Here is a 23,508-nt window from a genome sequence, read left to right on the forward strand (position 1 = left end):
GGTTTCATTCTCAGATTTAATTCTAGGCATCACCTTCATGGAAGCACAATATGCCAGGAATTCCCTCAAAGATACTGAATGAAGAACCAAAATAAAGGCTCTCAGGAAATGTCATTTTTCCTGAGGTAAACAGCTTCTTTGCAAAGGATGGCTGGCTGAGAACCAAACGTAACGTCCAGGTCTTTCATGCCCATCTAGCATAAATGGAGCTTTGGACCTTAATCCAAGTAACTCACATTTGATTCCCTTCCTGATCTGAATATCTAACATACACACCCTTTCTGATGCCTGACAGCCCACTCAGATCTTGTGTTTAAAAATTCTTTTATTTTCCCGAGGCTCCTTCAACTCCCTAATTCACCTTTCACATGTCAGTGTCTTTCTGAGGTCTTGATTTCCTCCTAAATATAACAGCAAGTGGTCTAGCTTATCCTCTGTAGGGGGGGGGGGCTCCTAATGCTCACATTGTGTGACAGCTGAACAGTTTCTTGTGGCGGTTGTTGTTGAAGGTTTTGAGATCCACCATGAAGGAGGAGCTGGAGATAGCACAGGAAAAACCTTCCGTGCCTGACTTGTTCCGCACGCCCATCCTGCGCAGAAGGATCTGTTTATTGTCCTTTGTGAGGTAGGTTTCACACTGTGCATGAAGAATATTAAAATAGTGGAGACATGAATCTATTCCTATCAAAGGATACAACAGGCTGTAGGGACAGATTTGGAGATAAAACATGAGGAAGCCAAAGATAATTGTGTTTTTTAGTTACAGAAAGACTGACCCAGAACTAATTGTGCAATGAGTTTTGTTTAGGTCAACTTACCAATGGAAATGAAAGCTGTGAACTTCAATCACAGTAGAGATTTTAGCTTTAAGTTTCTTCACTTATTAGTTTCCATGTCAATGGAGATAAAATCACAAAGAGTTGGGATGTCTGGCTTGAGCCCCACACTGGGTGTAGAGATCACTTAAATAAACTTTAAAAAAATTCTCAAAAGTGCACCAATGTATATAGCTTGATGGATATTTGAATATGTAAATGTGCAACCATCACTCAAATTAGGATATAGAAAAAACTCTAAAACCCTTGAGTGCCTCATAAGAATTATGTATTCTTTCTTTTTTTTTTAAGATTTTATTTATTTATTTGACAGACAGAGATCACAAGTAGGCATAGAGGCAGGTAGGGAGAGAGAGGAGGAAGCAGGCTTCCCACTGAGCAGAGAGCCCTATGTGGAGCTTGATCCCAAGACTCTGGGATCATGACCTGAACCGAAGGCAGAGGCTTTAACCCACTGAACCATCCAGGCGCCCCAGTATTCTTTCTTTAAAAAAAAAAAAAAAAAATTTATTTATTTATTTGAGAGAGAGAGAGAATACAAACAGGGTGAGGGGCAGAAGGAGAAGCAGACTCCCTGCTGAGCAGGACTCCTAGATCATGACCTGAGCCAAAGGCAGATGCTTAACTGACTGAACTACCCAGGGGCTTCCCTCATTGTATATTCTTAAGAATACCCTCACCCACCAATTGTTACCAAAAAGTAACCATTATGACCTCCAATTTATGCAATATTTTGTGATAGTTTTAAAATCACCACCACGTAGAATATTCTACAAAACAGACCGTACCTTTGTGCTTGAATACCAACCACTGGCTGCCTGTCTGATGATATTTATGATTGTGGTCTGTAGAACCTAGGGTCTAAACGTAATGACATCTATCTTTCTTCTTTTGTTCCCTGCAGATTTGCAACCTACATGCCCTTTTATGGCCTGATTCTCCACCTCCAGCACATTGGGAACAATGTTTTCCTGTTCCAGGTTCTCTTTGGCATGGTCAACCTCCCCGCCAATTACATTGCCCTTTTGGCCCTGAATCATATGGGCCGTCGAGTAAGCCAGATGATTTTTGGGTCCTTACTTGGAATCTTCATTCTAACCACCACGTTTCTGCCTGAAGGTGAGAAAAGAGCACAGGTTGGAGAAAAGAAATATCTCAGGGACTTGGGGACTAGACTCACACAAGGAAAGGGAGAATATGGTTCTAATGATTCCCCAAAACTGATCTGAGGATTTAGGACAGATTCTACCATTATGCAGCTGGGAAAGAGTCATAGCTCAGTAAGAGCTGGTGCAGACGTATGGCTATCCTTATCACATTTGAGAAGTATCTGGTACTGTATCTTCCTTAAAGTTTCTCTAGGAGACCAATTAATCACTTGCCCTTTTGGCTTTGACCGATCACACTTGTAATTGTAAATGACAGTATCGTGTCCAATATATATTAATTTTATCTCATATGAGCACACAATACCCTCATTTCTGCTGTCTGGTTATTTTCTTATTACTACAGCTTCGGTGACAATTTACTCCCTGATGTCTACCTATATTCACTTGTGTGTCTTGTATTAGGTCACCATCACTGCAATCATGGTTTAGGGAAGACTTTTGATTTCAAGAAAATAAAAGTATCTTGTTTTCAAGCAGAGAAGCAGGCTTTAGGAACAAGGAGTGAAGCAGTTAAAGCCTCTCTTAGAATCTATTTTGCTAAATTAAATGATCTTATGTAATGAATAGAGGAACGGTGGTGGTCCCGTGCTTTGCCTAATTCCCAGCATAACTGTGTATGTTACAGGATCCCAGACTGGTAGCTCTACCCTCATCTTGGATGTGTGCACTGATGCATGTTTGCTGCTTGACCACAAGTGTACTCCAATGTTGTAACACTCTCATGATATATCTTTTTAAATTATTGAGTAGAAAATGGACTCTGAGATTTCCTTTCAGAGGTTTCCAAAGTCCAACAATTGTTCCCCTAACACAGGTTTTTATTCTTAAATCTTCAAATATTGCTCTAGATCAAGCTAGTCTCCAGCTTATCCAGAACATGATACAAATGTCTTATTACTCTCTGCCGCAATACTAGCCCCACATTAATATCATGTGTGCACCCAGGTTTTAAACTCCTCAAGGGCATCGATGAGTTTTACGTTCCTCAGTAATTGTTTATACATGAAAGGCAGAGGAGACACTGGACAAAATAAATGAAAGTGAACTCATGTTCCCCTCTCCATCTTTGGCAAATCTCTGATTTGGGGAGAGGTAATAAAATAACTCGGGTTTTTTATTCTCTGTTTAAGTTGTAACATACAGATAAGTCACATTTCTCAGCTACTAGTCACTCCACGTTCTCTGCCTCTGTGCACTTTTTCTACAATGTATTTAACACATGCAAACATGTCCAATTATCTTTTGCATTTGTTATTTGGTGGATGGTGACTCTTTTAGCTCTGATTTCCTGAGTCTCGCTGGTCTTCCTCTCCAGAAATGCAGACTCTGCGTGTTACTTTGTCAACTTTGGGAGTAGGAGTTTCTTCTGCAGCTCTCTTGAGTTCTTCTGCCCATGGAAATGAACTAATCCCTACCATAATCAGGTACAAATCTCATGGAAGCTCTAGCAGGGTCAAAACAGACCTTCCCCAGCTAATTAACATTTATAGTGGAAAGAACACTGGTGAGTTATCAGAAGCATCAATTGTAATAGCTTTTTTAAAAAAGATTATATTTATTTATTTATTTGACAGAGAGAGAGGGAGAGAGAGAGAGAGAGGAGAAATACAAGCGGGGGTAGTGGGAGAGGGAGAGGGAGAGGGAGAAGCAGGTTTCCTGCTGAGCTGGAAGCCTGATGTAGAATTCGATTCCATGACCCTGGGATCATGACCTGAGCTCAAGGCAGACATTAACAACTGAACTACCCAAGCGACCATAATAATATTAATAGTAACAAAAATTACAACCTAAATTTAAACTAAAATTTATTAAAATTTGACTTTGGCAAGGTACTGTGTTCTTTTTTAACATACCATCCCAAATAATCTACAGAACCACTCAATGGTAGATAGTATGGATAAGAGCATTTTTTAAATGATGAAAGTATGTGCTAATGCACTTGTGCACTTGAAAAAAATTGCTAGCAAACATGACAGCATATTTGAAATGTAAGAGTATATCGTCAACCTTCGTGTATCTAAACACTATTGTGATATCTCCCATAATTTAGACAAAATAATAAATCACAAATTACCTGCGTGGATTTATACCTGTGTTTGTATTGTTTGCACTCCAAGGGCAACAGCGACAGGAATCCTGGGAATTGCTGCTAACTTTGGAGCAGCCCTGGCTCCCCTCTTGATGATCCTAACTGTGTATTCTCCCCACCTGCCCTGGATCATGTATGGAGTCTTCCCCATCCTCTCTGGACTTGCTGTTCTCCTCCTTCCTGAAACCAGGAATCGGCCTCTGCCTGACTTCATCCAGGATGTGGAAAAGGAGTGAGTAGACCCCCTGGCTGCCACTTAGGGGAACCGTGTGCTCTAGGTCTGTGATGAGGAAGGCAAGACACCGTTCAGGATCACTGTCCCCTGGGAAAGATTTATGAATTTTCTTGATTTATTCATTAAAGAGAAAGAGAGAGCACAAGCAGTGGGAGAGGCAGAGGGAGAAGGAGAAGCAGACTCCCTGCCCAGCTGGGAGCCCATCGTAGGCCTTGATCCTAAGACTCCAAGATCATGACCTGAGCTGAAGGCTGACACCCAACCATCTGAGCCACCCAGGTGCCCCTATGAATTTTATTTTATTTTATTTTTAGTGAGCCATATGCCCAAATGGGACTTGAACTCATGACCCCAAGACCAAGTCACCTGCCCAGCAACTGAGCCAGCCAGCTGCCCCTCCCAGGGAAAGATTTAGACCTAGACATATGTCATGTGGTCAGTGCCTTTGGTTTAGCTACACCTCCATACCTCTTCACACTGACTTCAGACACCCTGTGGCTCCCCAGGTCACACAGACTGGCTCTGCCCAGAGGCCAAAATTAGGTGCCTTAGGGTGACAAACACACCCTGAGGTATTTCATAGACACACACAGATCCAGACACCAGATCTCATCCCTGAGACCCCAGCAGCCCCCAGCTGGGGGAGTGCAGTGAGCTCCTCCGAGTGTCTGAGGACTGCCCTGGTCACTGAAGAATCTGAATGTGATCAGGGAGATGACAGGAGCCCCTCCCACAGACGACCATGTACCTCAGGGGAAGAGTCTTGTTGGGCTGCCTGTGAGATCCAGACCAGCTGCTGGTTTCTGCTGGGAATGCAACTGTTGAGAAAAGTGGGAAAGGAGGAGTAAACATTGGTTGGTTGGTTGGTTGGTTGGTTGGTTGGTTGGTTTTACACAGAACAAGAAATTTTATTATCTTGAATGCTGGTGCATTCAAACAAATAACAAGCTTAATTAATCAGAGGGAAACCTCATATACCATGGCAGATTTCTGGGAAGGTTTCAACTCTTTAAAGGTTGAAGGCATAATTGTTCAGTCTTCTTTCAAATGGAGGGCTTCCTTTTTACTTGACATTTTTACTTTAACAGTTGTTATGAAGTTCAACCAAAGTCTTTCACCTGTAAGGTTAAATGGAAAACAGAGTGAAAAAAAATTGTTAGTATTAGATTTTGTTTTCTTTGTTCTTTCATATACATGGTAATGTCTAACTTTGAAATTTTCATATGGGCATCTTAATTTTTGAGTTTTTAAAAATGGTAAGACCATGAATTTTCTTGCTTTATGGATCGTAGGAGCTTCACAAATGACTAAGATACATGTACAAACAAAATTTCAGATGCTCTCAAAAACATATTTGGAGATATAGCACATGTGATATATATTTCTTTTTGGGTCCTTATCCTTTTGGGGTACTGAAGAAAACCCAACTTAAAATATAGGCATTTTTTTGGTCATGGGGCCCACTAAAAAAGGAAGGAAGGAAAGAAGGAAGAAAGGGGTGCCTGAGTGGCTTAGTTAGTTACATATCTGACTCTCAATCTCAGGTCAGGTCTTGATTTCAGGGTCATGAGTTTAGCCCATGGGCTTAAATGGGCTCCATGCTGTGCATGGAGCCTACTCAAAAATAAAATAAAATAAATAAAATATAGGCATTTTAATTGATCAAAAATTTTTAAACTTTTAAACTTTTGAAGAATTTTTAAAATTTAAAAAAAAATTTTTAATATAATTTTTTATTTTTTATAAACATATATTTTTATCCCCAGGGGTACAGGTCTGTGAATCGCCAGGTTTACACACTTCACAGCACTCACCAAAGCACATACCCTCCCCAATGTCCATAATCCCACCCCCTTCTCCCAAACCCCCTCCCCCCAGCAACCCTCAGTTTGTTTTGTGAGATTAAGAGTCACTTATGGTTTGTCTCCCTCCCAATCCCATCTTGTTTCATTTATTCTTCTCGTACCCAATTAAGCCCCCATGTTGCATCACCACTTCCTCATATCAGGGAGATCATATGATAGTTGTCTTTCTCTGCTTGACTTATTTCGCTAAGCATGATACGCTCTAGTTCCATCCATGTTGTCGCAAATGGCAAGATTTCATTTTTAAAAATTTTTTAAAGTTTAAAAAATTAAAAAATTTTTAAATGATCAAGAATTGGAAAAGGGGCGCGTGGGTGGCTCAGTGGGTTAAGCCTCTGCCTTCAGGGTCATGGTCCCAGGGTCCTGGGATTGTGCCCCACATCGGGCTCTCTGCTCAGCAGGGAGCCTGCTTCCTCCTCTCTATCTGCCTGCCTCTCTGCCTGCTTGTGATCTCTGTCTGTCAAATAAATAAATCAAATCTTAAAAAAAAAAAAAATCGGAAAGGATTTTTAAACTTTTGTATATTGCCTTTACCTCTTTCAAATCCCTTTGGCCTCCAGATCCCTTGGCCTCCAAAGGTGAGAGTGGGAGTTGAAACTTTGGAAGCTGCCTTCCCAGAATTTACTCAGATCCTTCGGGCAGGGGTCCTGGTTTTAATCAAAATTGATGGATCAAGAATCAGTTTGCTTTAAAGAATGCAGGACCTATATGTTGACTTGATGTCTTCTCATTTTTGTGCTTCTTTGTTGGTTTCATTGTATTTTTACCAGGAGAGAAGGCCTAAGAAAAACAAAGAAGGAAGATACCTTCATGAAAGTGACACAGTTTTAAGGAGTTCCAGTAATGAACTGCTTAATCAAGGAACAAGACAGAGGAAGGAAAGTCAAGATCATCCCCAGATACTGGAAAGATCTGTAAAATAAACAAAACAAAAAGCTATAAAGGAAACATGGATCCCTTTTATAATTGCAGAACTAAGTAACTACGCAATAGCTACAGTTAATCATAATGAGAAGTTTGGGGAAAGCCCTAATACTTGAAAAGGTTTTTTTATTCTTGATGTCTCGTAGATATACAATGTTCTATTTCGGGTGCACCACATAGTGATTTGACAATTCTATACATTCAAAGTCATAATATTTTTTAAAGGAATCATAGTAAAATATGTGCAAAATTATAGACGTCTAGCATCTTTCTGGACAGAGAGGTGGAATAGAATTTAAAAACTTAGATTTTGCCCCAGTTAATTGGTAGAGTAATTGCTGGAGTAATTACAATGGAAAACTCCATCTTTGGGGACAACTCCAAAAAGAGTTCCATATGTATCTACAAATTAATAATAGGCAAAATGATTCAGAAAAATGAGGCTCATGGAGGGAGGATGAGGTAGGTTTTGGGGGCAACATATGCTGGAATGAGACGCAATAGGTCAAAAACACAATAGCAGATGCCTTTACAAATCCAAAGAAGTCCAGAATGATAAGGTAGCATAATTGACACTTGAAGTTTGATCATTATCAATGATTTCATTATCAATGATTCATTGATCATTATCATTATCAACAAATCATTATCAATGATTTATGATGATTAAGGGTATCATAAATCACTGACAGAAATAAGTAATTACATAATAATTACCATTATATGATTCTATAAATAAATGCCTGGGGCGCCTGGGTGGCTCAGTTGTTAAGCATCTGCCTTCGGCTCAGGTCATGATCCCAGGGTCCTGGGATCGAGCCCTGCATCAGGCTCCTTGCTCAGCGAGGAACCTGCTTCTCCCTCTCCCTCTCCGTCTGCTTATGTTCCCTCTCTTGCTGTGTCTCTCTCTCTGTCAAATAAATAAATAAAATTTTAAAAATAAATTAAAAATAAATAAATAAATGCCTAATTTTTAAACTTCATTCCCTAAACCAAAAGAATACTCCATGTGATTAAAAAGATATATAGAACAATTAAACCATGTTATTCAATACAAAACCTGGCTACAAAATCTTGGGGTTACAAAAGTGTTCTGCATAGTAAAGCAAATGCCAGAAATCTAAATGCCTAAATACTCGTTTAAAACCTCTGTTGGTCCAGCCCTAGAGATATAAGAGAAATCTAGAATAATACTCATAAAAATTATAAAAAGCTGTAAATCTCTAGTGGTGTACCTTTATGAGATTTTTATTTTCTTTTTTTGTAAGTCTCTGTATTCTAAGTTTAAAAAGGATAATGCACCATTTAAAAATATTATAAGGAATTATCAAAAATAAATTTCAGGGGCACCTGTGTGGCTCAGTCACTTAAGTGTCCGACTTTTGATTTCAGCTCAGGTCATGATCTCAAGGTTGTGAGATTCAGCCCTGGGTCAAGCTCCAAGCTAGGTGTGGAGGCTTCTTAAGATTCTCCTTCTCCTTATGCTCCCCCCACTAAAAAATTGCAAAAGACAAATTAAAAGTTTTCAAAATGGTTCTATATTAATATGTATATCTAATAAATATTCATGAAAAGTACATAATTCAAGATTAAATAGTCAAAAAAGAAAACTCAGGGGTGCCTGGGTGGTTCAGTGGGTTAAGTCTCTGCCTTCAGCTCAGATCATGATCTCAGGGTCCTGGGATCGAGCCCCACATTGGGCTCTCTGCTCAGTGGGGAGCCTGCTTCCCCCTCTTTCTCTGCCTGCCTCTCTACCTACTTGTGATCACTCTCTCTCTGTCAAATAAGTAAATAAAATCTTTTTTTAAAAACCCAAAGCATATAATTTTCAAAGAAAAAAGTCTTGCAACTAATGTATCATTGAACACTACATCAAAAACTAATGATGTGTTATACAGTGGCTAGCTGAACATAATTTAAAAAAAAAAGAAAAAGGTCTCATAATAATGCAAACCTGTACAAAACCACTGGAATTTAAAGACGTTCAAGCGAAAATAAAACACTGAAGAACCAAGAGAGACTGTGGACTCTGAGAAACAAACTGAGGGTTTTGGAGGGGAGGGGAGTGGGGGGATGGCTGAGCCTGGTGGTGGGTATTAAGGACGACACGTATTGCATGAAGCACTGGGTGTGGTGCATAAACAGTGAATCTTGGAACACTGAAAAAATCAAATTAAATTTTAAAAAACAACTTTTATTTTCCAAAAGACCAAAGATTTGTAAATAGAAATTTGTTAATTGATGGCAGTATTATAAAATAACACTTACTATGGAACTGCTTAAAACACTGGATAGTGTCATTATATAGAACTCTAAAAATCTTTAATTAATCCCAGCAATCATTTGTTTGGCATATAATAGTCATCAAGCAGTATGCTGGGAACCTTGGATACAAAAAGGAAATGAGGGGTGCTTAAGCGTCAGACTCTTTTTCAGCTCGAGTGGTGATCTTCTGGTCATGAGATCGAACCCAGCATCAGACTCCATGATGGACATGGAGCCTGCTTAAGATTCTCTCCCTCTTCCCCTCCCCTTCTCAAAAAAAAAAAAAAAAGATCATGACATCAAAGATATAAAAGGGGAAGGGTAAAAGAAAGGATACTTGATAAGTGAATGAAGATAAATTGCTATCAGCGGAAAAAGGATTATTTCATGAGATGTTTTCTGTAGACCTCATTGTAACCACCAGGCAAAAATCTAGAGCAGAGACACAAAACATAATAAAGGGGGAGACTGAGAAAATCACCATGGAAAACCACCAATTTACTAAACTAGACAAAAAACAAGAAAGAGAAACATGGGAAAAACAAAAACAGAAAGCAAAAGATGGAATAGCAGTAGTAAATTCTTACATATTAATAATTACCCTAAATGAAATGGCTTGAACTCACAAATCAAAAGGCACAGAGTGGCTGAATGGACTTAAAAATTACCTGAATATATACTGCTCGCAAGACAGTGAAAGCATGGAAGAATAAATTCCAAGCAAGTGGAAACGACAAGGCAGGCATAGCCTCACTTACATCAGATAAGATAGACCTCAAGCCAAAAAGGGTAAAAGAAGACCAAAGAAAGGTTATTATATGATATCAAAGAGATCAATACATCAAGAAGATATAGTTATCACAAATATATATGCTTCCAATACCTAAGCATTGAAATATATTAAGCAATTAATAACAGAACTTAAAGGGGGACACCTGGGTGTCTCAGTTGGTTAAGTGGCTGCCTTTGGCTCAGGTCATGATCCCAGCATCCTGGGATGGAGTCCCACATCCGGCTCTTGCTCAGCGGGGGAGTCTGCTTCTCCCTCTGCCACTCTCTCTGCCTGTGCGCTCTCTCTCTCTGACAAATTTAAAAAAAAAAAACCCTAAAAAAAAAAAAAACAGAACTTAAGGGAGAAACAGACAATACAATAACAATAAGAGATTTTAATAACTTACTATCAGCAATGGATAGAACAGCCAGCCAGCCAATCAATAAGAAAATACTGAAATTGAAATGCACTCTACAACAAATGGACTTAGTAGACCAGAGCATTCTACCCAACAGCAGCAGAATACATCCCTTTCATCCAATATTCAAAGATGTGTAGTCTCATATTTTTCTCACTTCTTTAAAATGCTGAATATCTAAATGTATAGATATAAACAAGGCAATTAAAAATTTCATACTTTAAATCTCTTGAACAAACCAGACCCCAACTTCAGTCCACTGCTGGTACAACACCCATGCTGGTGCCCCTGTAGAAATAAGTTTTAAAACACCCTGGGGGGGGCGGTGACTCAGGGTGTGGACATGGGCTTCTGGGACTTAGACAACTAACACAGTGATCACAGTTTTGCCATTTAAACACCAGTCCAAGCCTAGACAAACCTGCTCAGCATTGGTTCCTTGAATCCTTTCTCTTTGCATATCTAATGCAATAGCTCAAATTCCTTTATTCCTTGAGTAACCAGTAATCCTGTTTGCCTAACTATTTGCCTAATAATAACATCCACTTTTGATGTCAAAAGTATCCCACTGAGTATGAGAACTTTAGGGTCACTCTACATATTCCTGACTGGAAAGAGGCTACATCTAAGAGTTTGGAGAAAGGAAATCATTGGTAATGCATTCAAGCCTTTTGATGATGATTAAAAATTTTATCATGAACCCTGATCTGAGACACTGACCTTGAGTCATATACAATGTCATCCAGATTATTATCGCCCAAGCCTCCTTTGGGATCATAGAAGCAATAAATGATTGGGTAAAAAGAAGAAAATAATGAGCCGTGCTCACTGTCACAGATTAGAAACTGCTTCCTGGAGACTCTGCATGATACCTTCCTTATTCCTACACAATATTAAAAGGACTCTCAAGGGGCGCCTGGGTGGCTCAGTGGGTTAAGCCACTGCCTTCGGCTCAGGTCATGATCTCAGCGTCCTGGGATCGAGTCCCGCATCGGGCTCTCTGCTCAGCAGGGAGCCTGCTTCCTCCTCTCTCTCTCTCTCTGCCTGCCTCTCTGCCTACTTGTGATCTCTCTGTCAAATAAATAAATTAAAAAAAAAATATTTAAAAGGACTCTCAAGATGTCAGTTCTTCCCAACTTGATCTATAGATCCAATGCATCAAAATCAAAATCTATGCAGATTATTTTGTAAATATCAACAATTAATTCTGAAGTTTATATGGAGAGGCAGAAGAGATTCCTCAAAAAATTAAAAATAAGACTACTATACAATGCAAAAATTCTACTTCTGGATATATACCTGAAGGAAACAAGGATCACTGTGTTGAAGAGGCATCTGTACCTGCACGTTTACTACAGCATTATTTACAACAGCCAAAACATGGAAACAACCTAAGTGTCTATCGTCGGATGAATGGATAAAGAAGTAGCATGAAATACCATTCAGCCAGAAAAAAAGAAGGAAACCCCACCATTGGCAACAACATAAATGGATGTTGAGAGCATTGTGCTGAGTGAACTAAGTCAGACAGGGAAAGACAAATACTGTATGATCTCACTTAATGTAGACTTAAAACAAAACAAAAAACACACATAGAAAAAGAAATCACATTTATGGTTACCAGATGTGGGGCAGTGGGAGGGATTGGATGGAGGTGGTCAAATGCAATAATTTCCAGTTGTAAGATAAATAAATACAACAGGGTGGCTATAGTTAATTCTGCTGTATGATATATTTGAAAATTGCTAAGAAAATAGTCTTCATCACAAGAAATTTTTTTTTTCTTTTTGTGTCTCTATGAAGCGACTGCCGTTAACTAAATTTATTGCGGTAATTTCACAATACATGTAATTCAAGTCTCTATGTTATATGTCTTAAACTTACAGAGTGCTGTGTGCCAATTATATCCCAATAAAATTATGAAAAAATATGCATCCATCGTCATAGTACCTAAATAAATTAAGCAAATATAACAGATATAAAGGGAGAAGTAGACAGCAAAACAATAATAGTAGGAGACTTATTTATTTTTTATTTATTTTTTTTAATAATTTTTTTTAAGATTTTATTTATTCATTTTGACAGACAGAGATCACAAGTAGGCAGAGAAGCAGGCAGAGAGAGAGGAGGAAGCAGGCTCCCCACTAAGCAGAGAGCCCGATGTGGGGCTCGATCCCAGGACCCTAGGATCAGGACCTGAGCCGAAGGCAGAGGCTTTAACCCACTGAGCCACCCAGGCGCCCCAATAGTAGGGGATTTAAATACCCCGTTTTCAACAATGGATTGATCATCCAAACAGAAAATCAATACAGAAATAATGAATTCAGAGTATACTTTATGCTAAATGGACCTAAGTGTTCTATAGACATGTGGGGAACATCCCATCAACAGCAGCAGAAAATATATTCTTCTCAAGCACATATGGAATGCTCTCCAGCATAGACCATACATTAGGACACAAAACAAGTGTTTCTGCCAGCTCGGCTGCCTCATTTCCTGCTCACTGTGGTTCTTGGCTGGACTTTCTATCATGACCATCTTTGCAAACAGTGTTATGCTCAGTAAGTCAACACTTTTGGCCTTGGGCACTTTCCAAGCCTTGACTCTGACTTTGACATCCCGCCTTTGCTTGAACTTCAAACCCTGTCTGTTTTATTTCGGTTACAGAATGGACAGTGCCCCTGTTCCAAGCATGGAAGTGACTCTGGTAATCTGTATCAGTAGTTTCGGATGTAAAATCTTACGAGGTCTGGCTTTTGCCATTCAAGGTTGGTGTACTTTCCAGCTGGTGGTTTCTGTGCCATTATTTGTCATCTTTCTGTCTTTAAGGAATAAGCTTTCTCTTAGTCTTAGAGGATCCTGGAATGAAAGATGCATGGAATCAGCGTATGTGGATTCTGTTTGATAAATACTTGAGCATGTTCTTTACTAATCTGTGATTTGAAAAGCTGAACAGACAAGGTTGTCAGGTAATATCTTTGGACACTAAATTAAATTTGAATTTCAGACAAACAACAATTTTCTAAAATAATAATACCTCAAATGTTTCATGGCACATAGATACTCTGAAAATTATTCTTTGCTTGTGTGATATTTCAACTTGTTTGAGGTTCTGTATTCTTATGTTCTACCTGGATAAAATACAAGATGTCCCATTCAATTCAAATTTCTGGCACACAACAAATAATATTTTAGTATAAGTATGCCCAAAGTAGTGCATAGAAAATAGTTTTACTAAAGTTATTCACTGTTCATTTGAATACAAATTTAACTAGGCACACTGCACTTATTTTCACTAAAATTGACACCTCCCCTGAATAAAAGGGGAGCCAATACAACTCCAAGTCTTTATCCTAAGCAGTGAAGTTGCACTGCATGGAGGGGACGTTGTCATATTTTTCTAGTTATGGTACAGGAAGAAGTAAATCAAATATTTTCCAGCATAACTGAACAGGGGTGGGTATTCGATGGAGAGGAAAAACATCTAGCTGCTGGGGAAGAAAACTTCCTTGTACCCTTTTAGATTCTGTGGGTGGCCTGAGAATTAAACTAACATAAGACAGAGTAGTAGGAGAAATACACACAAATTTATCTATATTTTTATAGGTACATGGGAGTTTTCAGAAGAAGAATGGGAAAAACAGGAAAGAAAATTAAGAGAAAAGAGGGGAAAAGGGGAAAAAAGCAAAGGGGAAGGAAAATGAAGCTTCAAAAATCCAATAGCCCTAAAGGCATATATACCTTTTGACTACACACGCACACACACAAGCAGTAAATCATGGCAATGAGACGAAACAAAGAGACTGAGGCTGGGGGTGGTAATTTGTGAGACAGTGAGTAGAAAATATGTGGGGAAATTAAGGGTAAAAGTTATTTTATTATGAGGGTTTTTGGGGTTTTTTTTTGAGTTTGTATAGGTCCTTTTTGGCATCAACTCCCAGTCTCTACTGATAAGAATGTTCTCTTCCTGGCAATTCACAGACCTGTACCCCTGGGGATAAAATTACCTTATATGCTTATAAATAAATAAATAAATAAATAAATATGGAAAAAAAAAAAGAATGTTCTCTTCCTGGCACAGAAAAGACATCTTTGTCATGGGAAATTTCATTACCTACTTTCAGGTAGAAAGACAGGTTGGAACTCTGCCTGCATCTGCTGTTTCTCACATGCCTTCAGCTCAAAATAATCAGTAGGGCAGAACAGCCTATTTGGGGAGGTACCTTCTCAAGACAAAGAATGCATGAAATATGGGCACATGAGACTTGGCTGCACCTCTGTCTTCTTTGATCAGGTGGATGACAGAGTCTACTCTGTGGCTGATTATCACCAATGAACTTGAGGAGGACTTAAGCTTAGAAAGGCTGCACACAGGAACAGAAAGAATGTTGGAGATGCCCTAGCCATGAGAGTGAGGAGGAAGGGAGCTGGATAGGGACATGGGGAAGACATAATCTGATATCTTTATTAGTTAGTATCCATAACAGGAATGGAAGGTAAGATTACAGGTCTTCCGAGCTCACTTTCCTGGTTCTTAATGGGTTTCAAGATCATTTGGGCCAAGTTAGAAGGGAATATGTTGTTGTTAAAAGTATTAAACTCATATTTTGCTCAATGGAGGCAGGAAGCACTGAGTATTAACAATTGTAAAAAGTGTGTACTGGTCTCAATCTGTCTAAGGAAAAGTAATAAAAACTAATCTATGCCTGTCCAGCGAATCTTATGGCAGCCATTTTTCAGAAGAGTAAAGCAAGTAGAAAAATTAGTGACCGTGTAGAAGACAGCATAAGAAGAGTTTCCTATTCATTCATTCATCCACACGCTTTCATTTATGGGGGATGTAGTGAGCGTCTACCTGTGGCAGGTTTTGTTCTTTCTCTGGAAATATGTAATATTCCATTATTCATATATACCACATCTTCTTTATCCATTCATCTATCAATGGACACTTGGGCTGCTTCCATATCTAGCCTGTTGTAAATAATGCTTCAATGAGCATAGGAGCACATATATTTTTTCAGATTAGTGCTTTTGCTTTCTTTGGGTAAATACCCAGTAGTGGAATTACTGGATCATACGGTATTTCTATTTGTCATTTTTTGAGGAAACTCCACACTGTCTCCCACAGTAGTTGCACCAATTTACATTCCCACCAAGACTGCATGGGGTTCTGTTTTCTCTACATCCTAGCCAACACTTGTTATTTCTTATCTTTTTGATACCAGCGATTCTGACTGGTGTGAGCTGGTATCTCACTGTGATTTTGATTTGCATTTCCCTGGTGATGAGTGATGTTGAACATCTTGTCATGTGTCTTTTGGCCGTTTGGATGTCTTCTTTGGAGACATATCTGTTCATGTCTTCTACCCATTTTTAATTGGATTATTTGTGGAGCTTTTTTGATGTTGAGTTGTAGGAATCCTATATATATTTTCCCAACACCATTTATTGAAAAGACTCTCTTTTCCCCTCTGTATATTCTTGCCTCATCTATCATAGATTAATTCACCAGACAAGCATAGATTTATTTCTCGCTCTCTATTTTGTTCTACTGATCTATGTATCTATTTTTGTGCTATACCGTTATTTTGTTTTTGTTTTTGTTTTTTTTGTTTTTTGTTTTTTCACTCAACAAACATTTTATTTATTGAGGGCCTACTATGAGAAAAAAGCCAGAAGCAGCCAGGTTAATATATCTTTGTAATATATCTTGAAAAATCTGAGATTGTGATACCTCCAGCTTTGTTCTTCTTTCTCAAGATTGCTTTGGCTATTTAGGATCTTTTGTGGTTCCATATGAGTTTTAGGATTATTTGTCCTAGTTCTGTGAAAAATGGCTGGTATTTTGATAGGGTCTGCATTGAATCTGTAGATTGCTTTGGGTAGTATGGACATTTTAATAATATTAATTCTTCCAATCTGTGAACATGATACATCCTGCCATTTGTGTCATCTTCAATTTCTTTCATCAATATCCTATAGATTTCAGAATATAGGTTTTTCACTTCCTTTATCAAATTTATCCCAAGGTATTTTGTTCCTTTTGGTGCAATTGTAAATGGATTGTTTTTTAAATATCTCTTTCTGCTACTTCATTATTAGGGTACAGAAATGCAACAGATGTTAGCTGTGAATTTTTTTTTAGATTTTTTATGTATTTATTTGACAGACGGAGATCACAAGAAGGCAGAGAAGCAGGCAGAGAGGAGGAATCAGGCAGAGAAGAGGAAGCAGGCTCCCTGCTGAGCAGAGAGCCCAATGCCGGGCTCAATCCCAGAACCCTGGGATCACGACCTGAGCTGAAGGCAGAGGCTTTAACCCACCGAGCCACCCAGGCGCCCCAGCTGTGAATTTTTTGCTATGACTTTTTGTCATGAATGAATGTTGAATTTTGTCAAATGTTTTTTCTGCATCTACTGAGATGATCACATGGTTTGTATCCTTCACTTTGTTAAAGTGATGTGTCATGCTGATTGATTTGGGGGATATGAAACCATTCTTTCATCTCTTTAGTGACAAAGAGATTGAGGCTTAGAGATGTCCTGTTACTTTCCTCAAGGTATATACCTAGCATGTTGCAGAGCCATCATATAAGGCCAGGTTATAAAATCTGGGTGTAAATCATACTACACCAAGCTCTCCCCTGATCTCATTCTCAGATTGAGAACCGTCTCATTCATGCAGCACAGCATGCCAAGATTTTTCTGAAAGAGGTAAATCCAAGAACCATAATATAGGCTCTCAGGAAATTATCCTCTTTCCCAAAATAAACTTTTTTTTTTTTTTTTAACTAAGAGGGGCCAACTAGGAACCAAGCTCAATTGCCAAAACTGTCATTCCCATCAGATAAAAATGAAGCATTGGAACATAACTCTAGTTACTCTTCATTTAGTCCCCATCCAAATCTAAATCTCTAGACTACGCACCCCTTCTGAGACCCTGCAACCCAGTTGAGTCTCACATTAAAATGTCATTGTCGCTACATAATTTCCCCCTAGCCCCCCAATTCACATGGTACTTCTACACTTGCCAATGCATCTTTAATGGCTGTATTTTCCAGTATACAGAAAAACAAGCCATCTATCTCGTCCTCCATTATGGACCACACGATGCCTACATTTTGGGGAAACTCAGCGATTTCTTGCTGTTGTTGTTGAAGGTTGTGAGATGCAGGAGGAGCTGGAAGCAGCACAGAAAAAAACCCTTCTGTGTGTGACTCAGTCTGCATGCCCAACCTGCATAAAGGAATCTGTGCTCTGTCCTTTGTGAGGTAGACTTTGCACACAGTTCATGAAAAATATTAAAATACCAGGGATATTTTTCTGTTTGTTATTTCAGAGGATACAACACGCTCTAGAGACAGATTTGAAATAAAATCTGAGGAAGCTACAAAGATAATTGCTGTTTGGAAGAGATGAAAAAACCAAAGCAAAACAAATTGTGTCATGAGGAGTTTTATCACATGGCCCCACAAGGCTCATCTCTGGAGATGATGCTGACATCTTCAGTCATGGACAGGCTTCGCTTTAAGTTCCTTTACTTGTTTGTTTTCTATTTCAACTGAGGTAAAAGTATAAACAGTAAAGTGCAGCTCAATCAATATTTCTATGTGTGAATATATAACCACCACCCAGATAAAGATATAGGGGAAAACTCTCAAACTCTAGAAGGTCCCATTATGTGCCATCCACCCATCCACCCCCCAATAAACTTAACAATGATTATAACCTCCATGATCATATCATTATTTAGGATAACTTTTAAATCATTACCTTGCAAAGAAACTGTGTTTAAAACGTACCCAGAGATTAGGTTTAATCAGGTGTTGCAAGACATGCACACTTGGAGATAATTATCATGAAGGAGGTTTATACTCACAGATCCCTAGAAAGAGAAGGCATGGCATGCCGGAGAGGGCTATGTGGAGAGCACCAGGGTCAGTCCGGAGGCAGAGAGAAGAAAGCATAGCCCAGCACCTTTTTTTTTTTTTTTTTTTTTTTTTTTTGCAGTTTTGGTGGGAACAGGAGAGGGTAGGTCCCCCAGTAAGGTCAGGATTGAATGGTTTAAATAGTTCTGGTAGGCTCTGAGCTATAGCAGTGACCCCTAGTTGTCCAGAACCTGGTCCTGGGGTGGTTTAGGCAAGGGGGAATGTTGGTGTGGTATGTAAGCTTGATAAAGGAAATGGTTGGGGTTGGAACTCTGGGTTGGTGGTTTGTATGTCAAAGGTGCACTTACGGGGGAGTTTTATGCTCTATGACTTAGCTAACCCTGGGAGAGGCAATCTCTCCAAGGTCAAGAGCCTAAATGTCAGAGTTTCAAAAATATGGAAAATAGGAAAATATAGTCAACATAAATATTCTACAAATCAAATCGTACCTTTATATTTTACCACCAACCTCGGCTTCCTGGCTCGAATTATCATTTTTAGGACAGAGAATCTAAACCTTATGGCCTTTGTCTTTCCTTTTTTGTTCACCACAGCCTCACAGTTGCCATCCTTGCTTATGGCCTGACTCTCCACCTCCAGCCCACGGGGGAAATGATTTTCTGGTCCCAGATTCTCCTTGGCTTCGTCAACCTTCCAGGCAACTGGGCTGGACTTTTTGGCAATGAGTCCCCCGGGCTGAGTGAGCCAGATGACTTTTTTTAAGTTCCTGCTGGGAATCTCTCCGTTTTAGCCATCACATTTGTGCCTCCAGGTGAGAAAAGAGCACAGGGTGGAAAATAGCTTCTCAGTGTTCCTCCAGGATTGTGTGGATCACTGGTCTGAAGCCAGAAGGAAAGGGAAGATGGTGTTCCAAGGATTTCCTGGAACCCTTCTTGGGGTGAGCACAGTTTCTGCCATTACATTGCTGGGAAGGGAACCACAGGTGAGCAAAGGTCAGCTCAGATATATGATTGCCTTCATCACATCCTGGAAGTATCCGGAAACTGGTGCCACCCCCTTGCTATCAGGTTCTCTAGGACAGAAATTGATCACTTGTGTTTTGGCTGGTAACTCTCTATAGTAAACGTGGAAGATATGGGTCTTGTCATCGTATCCCACGTGAGAACACAATACCCTCACTTCCTCTGTCTGGGCTCTTTTCTTTATTACTATAGTTTTGGAAAACATCTACCCTCTGGTAAGTCCATCACCACTCATGTTGCCTTAACTGCAACTCTGGTTTAGGGATGTCATCCTGACAGCAAGAAAATAAAAATTCCTTGTCTTCCAGGAGAGGAGTGCACGGTAGGAACAAGGCATCGAGTCGTTAAGAAGATCCCTTAGGTCTCTTACTAAATGGAATGATTATATGTAATAAGTGGGGCAAGTCCCCAGGCTCCACCTAACTCCCAGGACAGTTGTGCATTTCATAGGATTCCCTGATCGGTGGTTCCACGTCTCCTCCTGAATGTCAGCAATGATGCAAACTTGCTGTCTTACAACACAGCCCACTCCAATGTTGTTACATTCTCTTTTATTTTTTTAGAGATTGAGAGACAGAGCTGAGGGGAGAGACAGAGGGAGAGGGAGAATCTTAAGCAGCCTCCACGCCCAGTGCAGAGCCCATCATGGGACTCAGTCTAAAGAGCCTAGATCATGCACGCCTGGGTGGCTCACTGGCTTAAGCCTCTGCTTTGGGCTCAGGTCATGATCTCCGGGTCCTGGGATCCAGTCCCGCATCAGACTCTCTGCTCAGCAGGGAGCTGCTTCACTCTCTCTCTCTCTCTCTCTCTCTCTCTCTCTGCCTGCTGTTCTGCCTACTTGTGATCTCTCTCCCTCTCTCTGTCAAAATAAATAAGTAAAATATTAAAAGAGAGAGAGAGAGAGGTAGAGAGAGTCTGTAGATCATAACCTGAACCGAAATCAAGAGTCAGACACTCAACCGTCTGAGCTACCCAGGCTCCCAGGAGTTGCTATTTTATTATTCTCTCTTCTGCAGTGCTAGTCCCATGCCAACACTGCATAGGCTCCTAGGTTCATACAGACTCCTACATTCTACAAAAAGGGCAGAGGAGACCCTGGACAGAATAATGAAAGCAGCTCCTGTCAGACTCAGCTTCCCCTCCCTCCTTTTCTGGCAAATCTCAGATACACAAGAAGAGTGGATGAAATAATGCAGACCCTTTTATTCACTGCAGCCAGATTATGAAGGTCAATCGCGCTACTCAGCAGACTAGCCACCACACATGCTCTCCTCTGCACGATTTCTCTACAGTGTATTTTAGAAGCGCAAAAGCATCTCCAAAAAAAGACCTTTTTGGCTTGTAATGTGATGGATTCTGATTCTTCCAGCTCAGGTGTTTTGAGTCTCATTGGTCTCCTTCTCTCCAGAAATGCAGATTCTGAGCCGGGGTTTCGGTAGCTTTGGTGAGGAGTTTCTCCCACCGCTGTCACCACTGTTTCCACTCATGGAAGTGAATTCATGCCCTCCATAATTGGGTCTAAATCTCATGATGCTCTTTCTTGATCAAAACAGACATTTCCCAGTGAATTGACACTTACTAGGATAAGAGAACCAGGATGAGTTGGTTGCCAAAAGCATCATATAGTGATGATAATAGTGATTAATAGTGATGATAATAAAAATTATACCTAAATTTTTTTGAAAGCTGAGGTTTTGCCTGGCCCTGGATTAAGCTGTTTAATGTAACATCTCATGTGATCTTCTGAATCCCACAAAGGGTAGACACTATGATTAACAGTATTTTTTTAATGATCGAATTCTCTTAATGCTCAATTAAACTTGAAAAAAAAAAACATGGTTAGCAAAGAAGAGAGATTTCCAAAGAAAGAGGATGTCATCAACCTCCCATGCATCTAAACACACTGATATGCTATCTTCCATAAACAAAGCAAAAAATAAACTACAAATTATATGTGTGGAAATTCACTTTTTATTTTGTATTATTGTTTGTACCCCCAAGAGCAATAGCCACAGGAATCCTGGGAATTGCTGCTAATACTGGAACGGCCCGGGCTCCCCTCTAGATGATGCTAACTGTGTGTTCTCCCCAACCGGCCTGGATTGTGCATGGAGACATTCCCGGACTCCCTGGTCTTGCCGTAAAACTCTTTGCTGAAACCAGGAATCAGCCTCTGGTTGACTCCATCTAGGATGCGGAGAAGGAGTGAGCAGACCTCCTGGCTGCCCTGGTCTGATCTCTGATGAGGAAGACAAAACATGACTTGAGACCACCCACCCCAGTCTCCGAGCCAGACTATTCCATGTGGTCAGTGTCTTTGATTTAGCCACAATCTCATCTCTCCGCACACTGACCTCAGACTCCCCAGGTCACGCAGACTACCTCTTCCCAGCCTGCACCGTAGATTTAGGGGTGATGAGGTCAAAATTGGGTGCCTTAGGGTGACAAACACACCTTGAAGGTATTTCACAAACACTCCCAGATCCAAACACCAGTCTCTCATCCCTCAGACCCTGACAGCCCCCAGCCCAGGGAGTGAAATCAGCTTTATGGGGCTGTGGATTCCTGTGAGCCTGCATGACTCTGATTCCAATTTTCCAGAGAAAGAGAACCAGTAGGATGTGTACATATACAGAGAGACATTTATTTTAAGGCATTGGCTCATGAGACTGTGGCGGCTGGCACATTTGAAGTCTGTGAATGGGGAGCAGCCTGGAGACCCAGAGAGGAGTTGAAAGAAGAGATGAGTTTCTCGGTCTGAAGGCAGTCTGGAGGCCGAGTTCCTTCTTCTTCCAAGGGAACCTGTCTTTTTCCTTTGAGGTCTCCAATGGACTGGATAAGCTTCCCCCCCACATACACACACATACACGTTATGGAGGGTAATGTGCTTTGCCCCCAAATCGACTGGTTTATGTATTAATAATATCTAAAAACTACCTTCACAAAAACATCTAGATTGGTGTTTTATCCAACATCTGAATACCATAGCCTAGCCAGATTGATGTATAAAATCAAGCACCATGAGGTGTAAGGACTGGCTTGGTCACTGAAGAAAGAGGACAGGGGCCTGTCCCCCAGATGACAGCGCATCTCAGGGGAAGAGTCCCATTGGGCTGCCTGTGAGAGCCAGACCAGCTGGTTTCCACTGGGAATGCAACTGTTGAGAAAAGAGGGGAAAGAGTTCTAAATGTAGACTTTTTTTAAAAAGATTTTATTTGTTTATTTGACACAGAAAGAGAGATCACAAGTAGGCAAAGAGGCAGGCAGAGAGAGAGAGGGAGAAGCAGGCTCCCCACTGAGCAGAGAGCCCAATGCGGGGCCCGATCCCAGGACCCTGAGACCCTGATCCAAGCTGAAGGCAGATCACCCTCTGAGCCACCCAGGCGCCCCAATGTAGACATTTTTTTTTAATTTTTTATTTTTTATAAACATTTATTTTTATCCCCAGGGGTACAGGTCTGTGAATCACCAGGTTTACACACTTCACAGCACTCACCAAAGCACATCACTAGTTTTTGATGCAGTGTTCCAAGATTCATTGTTTATGTACAAATAAAACTAGAAAAATAAATAAATAAAAGCAAAAGACCAAAAATTAAAGAGTGCTCATTATCAAGGCCAGTGAGAGGGCAGTTAAATAGAAATTCATGAACCAAGAGCAGAATTGTAAGAGAGTTTCTGCTAGAAGGCTGCTAAAAACGCAATTTGGCGTCATTATCGAGAACTTTGAAATGAGTCTTCATAATCCAGCAGCCATTCACAGAGCACATGGTGACTACCAAGCAGAGGGGTAAGCACTCCCCAGATGAAGATGGAATGAAAACAGAGGCCTAAACAGAGGGAATGGTATATAGCTCAGTGCATAAGTACAGGCAGGTGTAGTCTCATAGTTCTATTTTCTCTATGGCAACATAATTTTAATTTAAGTCCCCATTTCCTCCAAGTTGGCAGTAAATCACAGGTTGGTTAGTTTTGTGGATTCTTTTTATGACGCTTCCCTACCAGAACTATCTGTATCCCATGGA

The 23,508-nt window shown here is 40.2% G+C and overlaps 1 protein-coding gene and 2 long non-coding RNA genes across 5 annotated transcripts in view; 2 read left to right on the top strand and 1 right to left on the bottom strand.

Annotated features, from left to right (window-relative positions):
* The window catches only part of LOC309873147 (organic anion transporter 7-like), a 34,835-nt gene extending 26,351 nt beyond the window's left edge, over nt 1-8,484 (top strand). For both annotated transcript variants that reach the window (XM_082748220.1, XM_082748219.1), the window contains 5 exons: nt 510-625; nt 1,741-1,955; nt 3,321-3,429; nt 4,123-4,326; nt 6,965-8,484. In XM_082748220.1, the coding sequence (XP_082604346.1) occupies nt 510-625; nt 1,741-1,955; nt 3,321-3,429; nt 4,123-4,326; nt 6,965-7,025 (705 nt within the window). In that variant the 3' untranslated portion in view covers nt 7,026-8,484. The remainder of the gene's footprint in view (nt 1-509; nt 626-1,740; nt 1,956-3,320; nt 3,430-4,122; nt 4,327-6,964) is intronic.
* On the bottom strand, nt 5,117-19,060 carry LOC309873183. Of its 2 annotated transcripts, none has more exons than XR_014316220.1 (3): nt 18,950-19,060; nt 6,729-6,974; nt 5,117-5,447 (listed from the first exon to the last, which is right to left on the bottom strand). It is a non-coding gene; the product is annotated as an uncharacterized lncRNA (long non-coding RNA). The 2 variants fall into 2 exon arrangements; XR_014316221.1 differs by lacking the exon at nt 18,950-19,060 and adding an exon at nt 18,452-18,516.
* Nucleotides 13,257-18,288, top strand: LOC309873184. The gene is made up of 3 exons (XR_014316222.1): nt 13,257-13,341; nt 16,743-17,005; nt 17,912-18,288. It is a non-coding gene; the product is annotated as an uncharacterized lncRNA (long non-coding RNA).
* Nucleotides 19,061-23,508: the final 4,448 nt, after the last annotated feature.

Source organism: Mustela nivalis (genome assembly GCF_964662115.1).
Source record: "Mustela nivalis genome assembly, chromosome: 9".
In the NCBI taxonomy this organism is placed as follows: Eukaryota; Metazoa; Chordata; class Mammalia; order Carnivora; family Mustelidae; genus Mustela; species Mustela nivalis.